Source organism: Eublepharis macularius, chromosome 7 (genome assembly GCF_028583425.1).
Source record: "Eublepharis macularius isolate TG4126 chromosome 7, MPM_Emac_v1.0, whole genome shotgun sequence".
Lineage (NCBI taxonomy): Eukaryota > Metazoa > Chordata > Lepidosauria > Squamata > Eublepharidae > Eublepharis > Eublepharis macularius.
The window spans coordinates 65,319,840-65,332,049 of record NC_072796.1 but is presented as its reverse complement, the minus strand read 5'-3'; the positions used below and the strand labels follow the sequence as shown (position 1 = coordinate 65,332,049).

Here is a 12,210-nt window from a genome sequence, read left to right as displayed (position 1 = left end):
CATCTAAGGCCTAATCTCTCCATGCAATAGAATTAGGTAGTAGATGCCTGAGCTGATAGAATGGGCTATACCACTTCAGATAGTAGGTGGGGAGACATCATAAAGCTCTCTCATGAAAAACTACCTGCAAATAAAATTCAGGACTTCAGGGAGATAGATTTCAGGCTAGCCTTTCTAGTTTCACACTTATATGAAATGACTAGCTTGATACCCGTGCTTCACTACAGTATTTAACTACTTTAAATTATAATACTTATGGGTATGTAACATTTTTTGGTTTACCAGCCACAAAGGAAAACCAGGCTCCGCAGGGAGATTGGCAACCTGAGTGAACTTTGAAGGGAAGACTGGGAGGGGCATTTGACCTCAGGACACATTCAATGACTCCCAATAGCAACTGCATACTGTTTAGAATGTGGAGGGTGAGGAGGACCAATCAGGCTGCATATGCAAATGATTTCTGTGTTCCAACTGCCTGGGGGGGGGAGGTTGAGGTGTGGAATGTTGTGAGCCCCAATCAGCCCACATATGCAAATGACCTTGAAAGGCTGGCCCAATCAGGGAAGAGTGGCTGAGCTGGCAGTGGGCAGGGGTGCAAACAGGTGACAGCCTGCCAGTCGCACAGGGAAGCTGTATCCCTTTGTGAAAACACATTTTAGCCCTTTTGACACCCTTGGGGGCAAATTTCTTAAAATCTCTTCTTAGTGGTTGTTTACATCATGAACGGAATGTTCTCCCCAAATTTCATTTTTCTAGGTCCAGGGATTTGGGCTGGGTGTTGATGAGTCAGTCAGGAGACTTGTGTTTATAGATTAATGTAGATCATTGAAAAATATAATTGTGCAGTTGCTATCTCATTCTACCATCTTAGCTCTCTACTATGTTACCATCTCAATTCTGTTTTGTGGGGTGACGAGGCCTAAGTCCACTGATTTCAGTGGCAGACTGAAATAAATCTGTACGGCACTGCACTGCTATAAATTGCATTCCTTCTACAGTTCTCAGCTTTTTGTTTTTTTAAATACTATTGTTGACTTTTATATTCTGGACAAATCAAACCAAATTTGCTATTTTCTGGAATATTTTGGGAAGAGAGTGAGATTATATAAAAGGAGCTTGTTTATTTAAAGTTGTGATCAAAACAGTGCTTGCTTAGAAGTGCATTTTACTCCCTGAGAAAATGTGTTTCATATTAGAAGTGACATTCATTTAGGTTTGTTAGGAATTTTAGGAATTAATTTGGAATCTCTTTATGCATAAGTTTTCTTTTTATGGCCACCAATGTTAATAATACTATTGTGGTTGTACATCTAAGTAAATGAAAGCAGGAAGAGGAGAGTCTCATACAGAGTTCAAAGGGAAGATACAAATCTCAATTACCAACAGTAAACAACAGTATAACATAAGTGGATCCTACATTTCCAAAGTATATATTTTGAAGAGATCTGCAACTGGTCACTGTGTTATTATCATTAGAAAGTCACCAGATGGTTGGAATATTGGGACTCTGCCAGTGTATCAGACATGATACTCAATCACTACTTAAGGCCAAACCAGAATTGAAGATTACTGCATATAGTTTTCAGACATTTTGTTGTTGCTGCTGTTGTTAAAATAGCAGGTACATGGGACCCCAATTAATATTGGGTAAGGGAGAGAGCAACTTCAAGCCTCCCCTCACATCTTTTTCTGGATCTGCAATAACTTCACAAAACTGCTTATTGCCAAGGAAATGTATGCTTTCCCCCATTGGACAAATAGTAATTCTGTGGGGCTTTCTGGGTAATGCAGGAGAGGAAAGGCTTAAATTGCCTCTCCCTCTCTTCCATGGTCCTGATATGAATCAGGATTCTAACCACCTACTATTTTTTAAACAAGTTTGGGAAGTCTATGTGTGCAATTCGCAGCTTCCTGTCTGGTGAAAAATTGAAATCAGTATTCACCAAGAGCTTCCTTCCATTCTTCGCTGTGTGAACAAACCATATTACAAGCATGCCTGGACTATAACCTTTCTAAGATAGTTTTATAAGGCTTCACAAGAATGGACTTTTGTGTTGTTGAAGGATTCCTTTTCTGTATTCAGCTGCAAGCAGAATGAAAATGGGTGTTCCACACACCACTTAATATAGTGCTATAGTCCCCTTAAAATTAGACAGTGTCTGTCCTTGAAGTCACGATCCTATATTTACTCTCTGCTACCCCAGTTCAGCCATGGTCCTGGTTCTCTAGATAAATGTCCCTTTAAACTAGCTTCCCAGCAATTTCTGTTGCTCCTTGCTTAATTAATTACTTCCTGTTCACATGGTATTCCTAAATGGGTTTTTAATTCTCCCCACCCCCAAAAGAAGCTTTAATTATTCCATGTTTTCCCTCTGTAGCAAATGTGATTGTTCATTACTTTGTATCATGAATATAATGCAATTATGAAATTAGAGTCATGAAAAATAAAAAAAGCATTTTGCATATAAGGTAAATGCAGTCATTAAAACCTCCCTTTACACAAACACCCTTCCAGGAGTTCTTCCAGGTATGAACAGTAAATTATTAAGCAGCACAAAGAATTGGAAGCAGCTTCAAAACAAAGAGAATTTAAAGGAAAGTTGCTGGGAAGGGAAATGTAATTACTTTTTTTCCCTTGGCTGCAAAATGTGCTCATTAATACTCATTTTGTTTTCATCATCCTTTTAAATTGTATGACTCTGATAATTTTAAAAAATCAAGTGAATAATTACATTTGCTACAAGGTACCTCTCCCCCCTCCTCCCACAAAAAATCCCAGGATCCTTTCAACAATTCTGGAGCATCAGAGATGAAGTAATTAGAAAATTAGAAAGATTTTTTTAAAAAAAATGCAATAACAGACTTTAAAGGAACAATAGACCTTGTACACCTCTGTAGAGTTGTCAGACCACAAATGGATAGATAGTGCAGCAACTGTACATGAAGTGAAAAAAATCAACACAATTTAGGTCTGGAATAGATGGGAAAGCAACATGAGAATCCATTCTAAAAACAGCTTGAACAAATCATGACAATATCAGACTGTTAAGTGAAAACAAGCCTCCTTTTTGATTTAAAGGTATCTTGATAGGGAACAGGCGCTCTCATTGTCAGTGATATCACAGGTATTATGCAGTTGGTGTCCATTATGCTCACACCATGATGTCCATTCAGAGCGCAGTGGTTCCACTAGCATGACAAAAATGTACATTTTACCAATAACAGCATTGTGCAAACACAGAAATACCTCCTTGAGGGGAGACCTCTAAATCCTGCTGCAGAACAGCAACTGCCCAGGCTGTACTGTAAATTGATACTCTGGAAAAGCCGTGGCATTCCTTCCTGCTTGTTGCGGGCTCTTATTTTTTAAAACCATTGTAGATTTCACCCAGCATCTTGCTTTCTGGCAGTCAGCCTGTCTCATTGCCATAGCAACAGGTTTTGATCATCCATAGAATTAGAATGAGGGCTAATTCTGCCAGTACTTACACCTTCCCTAAGAATGTTCAAGTTTCTGCTTCCATACCTTTCACCTGAGATGTGTTCTGAGTCCCTGGTCTGTATCTACTTTCTGAAAATGAAATTATCATTTACTGTTCCTAAATGTGAAGCTAAAGCAGGGAAGGTTGCCTTACTCAGGTGTGTGGTCGTAACATTTTGATGAAAAGGCTTTTTACTAGAAAGTTTTTGCCTATCTGAAGATCATATCCCCTGTAGTCCAGCATGAATTGGATACATAGTGCTTTGTAAACAGAAAATATAATTTGTCCAGTTTGGATGGTACCTAGAACCTGCTTCTAATATTATCTAACATGTATAAAATTGATGGTTAATGGAGAAGTTCAGGATGTTGGAAGCCTAATGTTAGATCTTCCATGCCTAACATTTTTTTTTCATTTCAGCTTTCTAGAAAGGATAGACAGTGTCAGCTTGCCTGATTATACCCCCACAGATCAGGTGAGTAAAAGAGGAACAGTAAGTCAGCTTGAAACATTACTTCATTTCAAATGCAGTTTACATTTTTTTTTATTTAGAACATATATAAGCCCACCTTTCTCCTGACCAAATCAGAACCCAAAATGGGCAACAATAAAGAAAATAGATTTAAAAGCAACATTTGAAAAAGCAACATTTGAAATCACTCTTTTAAAAATACTGTATATGTTTCCAGTAGGAAATGTGCCAGACTAGGAACACATGAGTTTATAATACAGGGTTTGTAAACACTGTATAGTGGTAGTCACAAGGATCTTGACTTTGTTAAAATATCTAATCTGTATTTTTCCCCTGAAGCCAGGCTTCAATAAAATAGCTAAGAGCTAAAAAAAAAATAGAGAACATATTGTAGGAAACGTGGACGTGACATGAGTCAAAACTTTTACTTAATTAGATAAAAACATCCTTATAAATTGTACTAAAACAAATTAAATGTATTAAAATTGCTTTTTGAAGTTATGTTGCATCTCTTCTTTCTCTTGAGCCTCGCTATTAATATAAAATTAAGAACAATTCTCTGAAATAAGGAACAGGAGGGGTAATCTATTTCCATGACTCTGGAAAATTACTTTTTCTTCTAAAGCAACCCCATGGTATATGGCAAACTGCTTTCAAAACTGAAGTGGTCTCAAAAATGCTTGCTATAAAGTTTAGGGGTTAGCTTTTCAAAGCCATTCCAATCAGCTGCCACAAGTCCTTGCATGCACTGAAGCAGCTCTTTTGATTCTGATCTGGATTTCCATGCAAATGGTGGTCATCTGATAACATCCGATCTGAGAGTCAAGTGATATCAAATAGCAACAAAAAATCCTGTGACAACTAGCAACCCAGGCAGTTTCTTGCTTGGGGTAGAGAGGAAGGGAAAACTGAAGGGGTGGGGGCAGATAGTAGGTTGGCTGGTGGGCAGGAAGGAGAGAACAGAGCAGGGAATGGGAAGAGGCTATGGGGCTTTCAAGAAAGGGAAAGAGGAAATAATGGGGAAGATGAAAATGAGGTGCATCTTGCAAGTTCTTGTGGATCTGCCACTTGTCTGGTTCTATTTCTTGTCTTCAGGACCTCTTGAGATGCAGGGTTTTGACATCTGGGATTTTTGAAACAAGATTTCAAGTAGATAAAGTAAACTTTCAGTAAGTACACTATTTATAATCTAAACATGATTTTGTAATCACTGCTAATGTGGAGATAACCAAACTGTAGAAGTAATATGTTCAGGCCTCTTGTCCTTGTATGATGTAGCAAAGTTGACCTTTACTCAAAAGGAGTAAAGGGCTTGGCGTTCTGTAAGTTAACCTCATTGTATATCTGCTATAAAGGCCAGTGATAGTTTTCTACGTCTAAATTCTGTTCTGTCAAATGGTTCTTGATGGAGGGGGTCTACTTGGCAGTATTCTACTCAGAGCCTTAAGGGTCAAGTATACATTAAAGTTTCTATATTGTAAGCCCTGCTTAGAGGGCTGTGAATCGTTTCTTCACTGTGTACAAGGATCCCTCTTTTCTGTGAACTGTTGTAGAGTTAGAATCCCTGTCTCAGTGGTTTTGCCTAGCCCACTTTTTTAAACTTGTTCAAGTAATTGTGCTTTGATGCATATTTGTAAATTTGCATCCCCAGCCAGATATTGTCCTCTGTGATAATTGAACTTTTTTGCCCTTTTCCCACTTGTCCAACTGCCTATTGATACCTCAAGAATGCAGTCTCAAAGAACTGGACTTTTCTGTATTTTGCAGCAAGTGTAGGAATGTGGAAATATTTGTAGAGAGCTCTAAGAAAATGTCTCTTTTCCTTCCTTGCAATATTTACTTCAATTTAATTTGGAACTGCAAAAGATTTAGAACATAGCATGAAAACTGTAACTTTCCTTATGCATGCTAAAAGATACTTCTGACTTTTCATCAGCATGTTTGATGTAGGTGGTCAGAGAGATGAAAGAAGAAAATGGATCCAATGTTTCAATGGTAAAGTACTATTTTCACATCACATTTTCAGGCTGAGAATGATGTTCAAGTGTCTACATAAAAGATGTTTTACGCTAAGCTGAGGAAGCCATGTATACCTTTTATTGAGGCCAACTAAAATACTGAAGTGTGCAAAATTTGAGGTCTCCAGAACTCTTAATTAGGCTCGATGTTAAACAAACAAAAAGTTTTGAGGGAGAAGGAGACAAGGTCTGCTGTCTGCATCCTGGGTAGAATGCTCAACCAACTTCAGTAGACATATAGAATGACTAGTATCAGTTTATACATTTGGTTTTCTGGGAAGAAGCACAAAATAGAAGCCATTAATATAAAAACCCAAGGTTGCTCAAACATCTGATGCCACACGTGTCCCTTAAAAAGCTGAGAGGAGAATGAAAATGTTGTGGTTCTTATATTAATAATACTGGGAGGAAAATTTGGTTGAGGCACTAAGTACAGCATCAATAGAAGCCAAATTTTATGCATTTTATCTAGTTAGTTTTCCCAGGTTCTTTTCCCTCCTTTTGGCTAAATTTAGATACTCCCAAAGTAGACAAAGGACATAGGTAGCCATGTTGGTTTAAGGTAACAAACGAAAACAAGAGACAACTAGCACCCGAGTTTATTAACCTTAGGAATTTTTTACTATTTTCTTTATATAATCTAGACTGCTTTTGTATTAATCCCCATAAACCCATTTAATTGTCCATCATCTTTCTAACTTGCACAAAAAAAACGCTTCCTGAATTAAACAATACTTTATTCTTTCTGTGGTACTTTTTCTCTCAGATGTCACAGCTATTATCTTTGTTGTGGCCTGTAGCAGCTACAACATGGTCATAAGGGAAGACAATAACACAAACAGACTACGGGAGTCCTTGGACCTCTTCAAAAGTATCTGGAACAACAGGTAAAATGTTGGTGTAGAAAGCAAATCTATATTCAGAGAGCCAGTTTGCTGTAGTAGTTATACTGTCATACTAGGATCTGGGAGATGCAGGTTTGAATCTCTGTTCTGCCATGAAAGCTATCTTGGGCTAGTCACACACTCTTAGCCTAACCGACTTCACATGGTGGTTGTAAGGGAAGGGAGAACAATTTAAGCCACTTCGTGTTCCCATTGGAAACAAAGGTGGGGTATAAATGAAGTTTTTTTATTTTATTTGTCATTTATAGTCTGCCTTTCTCACTGAGACTCAAGGCATATTACACAGTGTGAATCAGTGCAGTCAAGTTCAGAGACATTTCAATGAACGATGTAATAGGGTATATAAATGCAAATGTGCAAAGATTTAAAACCAGCAGAAATCTAATACAGAATTGAAGAAATGCTGAAACGGAGCATAAGCAATTTTAAGACAGGCATATTAGACAACATAGAAACTACGCAGTAGGATCATATGTACAGCAAGAGACAGTATGTAGAAGTAGATCCAGAGGAGTTAGCCGTGTTAGTCTGTAGTAGCAAAATCGAAGAGAGTCCAGTAGCACCTTTAAGACTAACCAACTTTACTGTAGCATAAGCTTTCGAGAATCACAGTTCTCTCCGTCAGATGCGTGGAGGGTAAGAAGAAACCGGTCAGATATATAGGTGGAGAGGGGAGGGGGGAGTAGATGCAATCAGTAGCTTCTGATAATGGGATCATTTGGCTTCTGATAATGAAATCAGTTACTTCTGCTAATGAGATAACCATTCATAGTCTCTATTCAGTCCAAGCCTGACTGAATCAAAATTTACCTATGAATTCCAATTCAGCAGCTTCCCATTGGATTGTTTTTGAAAGGCTTCTGTTGAACTACAGTGACCTTTAAGTCCTTGATGGAATGTCCTGGTAGACTGAAGTGTTCTCCCACTGGTTTCTGGATGTTGCCATTTTTAATGTCAGATTTGTGTCTATTTATTCTTTTGCTCAGAGGTTGGCTGGTTTGTCCAATGTACAGAGCAGATGGACATTGTTGGCACATGAGGGCATATATCACGTTGGAGGATGAGCAGCTGTAAGAGCCAGAGATAGTGTAGTTGACACCATTGGGTCCTGTAATTTCTTCTTACCCTCCACGCACGCATCTGACGAAGAGAACTCTGATTCTCAAAAGCTTATGCTACAGTAAAGTTGGTTAGTCTTAAAGATGCTACTGGACTCTTTTCAATTTTGCTACGTAGAAGTAAAGTGTATAGTCCCTATCTCTTTATTAATGAATCTCTTTGAGATCACTTCCTTACAGTACAGCCACCCTATCTGAATAAAAGGCTCTCTTGAATAGTTCACTTTTGTATAGCTTGCAAAAAGCCAGGAGAATGGAAGCTTTCCTGACCTCTTCAAGTAGGCCATTCCATAAGGTGGAGGTCACCACTAGAGATGGGCACAAACCAAAATATGAACCAAAATTCATGACGTACGAGGCCGGTTTGTGGTTCGCGAACCAGCGGTTCGTCAGATCCCATTTCTGACAAACCACCACGAACTTTAGGCTGGTTTGTTTGGTTCATTTTTTGGTTCATCACTGCAGACAGCCTGGTGCCGATCAATCAGTTTCCTAGGCAATAGGGGATTGACTTCCTGCAGACCTTCTGCTGGCCCAGAAGTGACGATTTTCTGACCTGGATGTGACATTTTCACGAGCCAAATGAACAGGTTCGCGAACCGGGGGCAGGTTTGTTAAAGTTCGTGGTTCGTGAAATTTGACGAACCACAAACCACATGGTTCGGGTTTTTTCCGGTTCGTACCCATCTCTGGTCACCACAGGCAATGCTCATGTACAGGCAGCTGTTGATTTTGCCTATGTGCAAAGTGACACCTGCAGAAGGCCAGATGAGCAAAGCTGCCATGGTGGAACATAGAGAAAGAGGCAGTCCCATAGATATGATGGACCAAGATTATGAAGAGTTTTGTATGTGATAGCCAATACCTTGAATTGAGCTTAGAAACTGGTAAGTAGCCAAAGGAGTAACTGCAGAATGGAAGTAATATTCAAGCTTCTCTTAGCTCCTCATAATAACCAAACTGCAGTGGAGTCTCCAAGTTAACTTAGAAGGGAGACCTATGTACAGTGCATTACAGTAGTTAAAGTCTTGATGTTATCATGGCATGGATCCAGGTGGCCATGTCGAAGTAGGGGGCCATCTTCCAGGCTAGACTGAATTTGTAGGAAGCATTTTTTGCAGCTGCTTTAACATGCTATTCTAGCAATAGCACTGGATCCAATATAACCTCTAGGCCCTTACTTGAGTCAGCAAGGGTCAGACAAACTCTATTAAAATATATAAAACAAATGGTGAAAAAAGTAGGTAGTCTTTAGCACTTTGAGGATTCTTGTGGAACGCCATTGGCAAATCACATTCAACTATATTTGTAATCATTGCACCCAAACATGTAACAGCATATATGGATGATGAATTTTTGATGCTGAATTCTATGAAGGCTTATATGGATTTTTAAATTGGATAGATTCATAGAAGATAGATTTATCAACAGTTGTAAGCCTCAATAGCTTTAGAAGCAGTATATCTCTGATTACTCAGCAATGTAGGCATACAGTAGAGGATTCCCTGCTTGTGAATTCCCAGAAGCATTTGGCTAGTCATTGTTGCAAATCAGATTGCTGGACTGGATGGACTTTGGCCTAATTCCATAAGCCACTTCTTACATTTTTATGAGATGGTACTGAAATTTTCTTTGGTCTTTGCAGGTGGTTACGGACAATATCTATCATTTTGTTCTTGAACAAACAAGACATGCTGGCTGAAAAGGTCTTGGCAGGGAAGTCTAAAATTGAAGATTATTTTCCAGAGTTTGTACGTTACACTGTACCTGAAGATGGTAAGATTTTTAACTATAGCATGATTCAAATAACTATCATTCTTACTGCTCCTGTAGTGTATGTAGATTCCTCAAATAACATTTTAAAACATCATCACAAATAAATGAAAGAGCACATGCATCAGCTGATGGAGAAATTTGTTCTTAAAAGATCAGTTCTTACATTCAGTAGTGAAAGCTTTCAGCCAAATAACTAACTGGTTAGTTCAAATGAGTATTCAGTCCCCATCACTTGTTGGTTCTTGGCTGACATTGTGTTCTTAGGAATACCAGCTTATAATGCTGAAGTGACAATAAAACCTGCAACTAACCAACTTCCCCTGTGAGTGTCTAGATCTAGCAACCCAGTGACTCTTTGGTTCCTTCACTCACGGTCCACATCTTCCACCTTCCTGCCACAAACTCCTGTCTATAGCCCAAGTCCTTCTTGGCTTTTTTCTTTTTCTCTCTGAGCTGGATCCAAAGGTGCCCCTGTGTCCATCTGCTTCTGCAAGAGAAATCTGCAATATCTACAGCTTTCCCATTATAGCTGCAGCCAGCCTGTGCTGCAAATCATACTGCTTCCCAAGGTCTCCCAATACTTAGGAGCAGCTATTCAGGTGATATAGGGAGGTGCAGAAGACAAGAAAAGGGAAAGATCAGTGCCATGAGCAAGACTTGCAGTCTTTCCCTTGAGTTCCTGGTTTTTAGACTCAGGGCCAGCTCCAGCATTGCCGGCACCTGAGGCAGCTTAATGCTGCCTCTGTGCATGCGCACACGCGCACCAGACTGCATGATGATGTCACTGCGTGTGACGTCATCACGCAGGGGCTGGCGCGCACACGGGGGGCCTTCCAGTCTTCCCATTCAGTTGCTCTGTGGGCCAGGCACAGCCGGCCACCCTGGCCGCCGGCTGCACCTGGCCCATAGAGCAACTGAATGGGAGGCTGCCCTCTCAGCTGCCCCACGCTGCTGCCGCCAGCATGCGCTCCTGGTTGGCGGCGGCAGCTCTGTGGCGTGCACGCCTGCCCCCAGGCTGGCACCCCTCCAGCACCTTAGCACCCTGAGGCGGTGGCCTCAATGGGCGGGCCAGCCCTGTTTAGACTATTGACTACTGTCTACTATTTGTATCCTTAGTCAGTTGACCAAGGCTCTTTGAATCCTCTTGGCAGTTTGCCAGTGGGGAGCAGTCCTCCTTTCTGTGGGCAAGCACCACCCAGCAAACGCCCTGAGGATTGTGTAGTGTCTTCCTGCTCTTCTCTGCCCAGATGGAAATTAATACAGCCAGGCTAGAAAAGGCAGAGCCAAGAGAAAGTAAACTTGCAGGGAAGGAGGAGAAACAGAAGCAACAGCAGTTGGTGTGAACGCTGCTTGGATTTGGAACTGACCGGGTTGGAAATGTCAGCGGTACCTAGCAGCAGGTGCCCCAGCTGGAAGAACTACTCCAGTCTCTTTCCCTTTTGCAGCATTCTGTGTTGCAGTAGCCATTTCACTGACCTCAGTAAAGAATTCCCTCCTTTCCTCCAAATTTTGAACTCGGAAGGGGATGGGCATATACTCATGCCCAACCTCAAGCTAGGTTTGGGAGATACTCATTGTGATGCTGGAAATGACCTGTGCTCCTTCAAAGGAGTGGGTGGTGTCCACTTGACCAGCATTCCTAGCACTTCTTTTCTCTACACAGATAAGCCCTCCCAATCTTAAGTACCGTGAACTATTTTTTTTAGGTTCCTCCTCCCTGGTTTACAGTGCAATCCTAAGCAGAGTTACTCCAGTCTAAGCCCACTGAAAGCAATGAGCTTAGACTGGATTAACTCTGTTTAGGATTGTACTGTTAGTCCCCTTTTGCTTTAGTACCCTTGCTCACTCTGCCGATCCTTCCTTCAAGCTTCCCTTTCTCAGCCCATTGCCTACTCCATCAGCCTCTTTGCTTCTGGGCTTCCTGTCCCTTAGCTTTGCAAATTCTGACCTTTCCCAACCCTCCATCATCTTTTGTATGTGTGTTTGATCCTAATCAATCTTGACAAATTCCCTTTCCCCTGCAAAAGCTGGAGTGTAGACTGTTTACTGCCTTGGAGCAAGTGAACATACCACGTAGCCGCACTAGCTGAGCCAATCAGTGTTGGAGGCTTCATTGTCACAGGCACAATACAATATTGATAACCTGAGAGCAAAGTCTATATGTCCCTTCTTAAATATTAATGTGCTGCAGCATATCTGACTCACTTAAGTGCTACCATGTGAAATAGGTACCACATAGCAAAATGATCATCAGGACATTGTGATGTATGCATATTAGAACAACAATATTGTAAAATTATATAAACTGTAAAGCTATTATGGAAGTTCTAGCCAACAAACGTAAATGTAGTTGGCTAGTTTTATCTGAGTAATGGCCTTGTATTCCAGGAATATCAGCCATGAGTTTTCTGTAGATGGAAGCTAGTAAATAGACTGGTT

At 40.5% G+C, this 12,210-nt stretch overlaps 1 protein-coding gene across 1 annotated transcript in view; it reads left to right on the top strand.

The window, feature by feature from the left end:
- GNAL (G protein subunit alpha L) overlaps window positions 1-12,210 on the top strand; it is a 187,715-nt gene that overhangs the window by 169,767 nt on the left and 5,738 nt on the right. Inside the window, exons 6-10 of the mRNA XM_054984614.1 lie at window positions 3,903-3,957; window positions 5,050-5,123; window positions 5,891-5,949; window positions 6,739-6,859; window positions 9,641-9,771. Coding sequence (XP_054840589.1) covers window positions 3,903-3,957; window positions 5,050-5,123; window positions 5,891-5,949; window positions 6,739-6,859; window positions 9,641-9,771 — 440 coding nt within the window. The remainder of the gene's footprint in view (window positions 1-3,902; window positions 3,958-5,049; window positions 5,124-5,890; window positions 5,950-6,738; window positions 6,860-9,640; window positions 9,772-12,210) is intronic.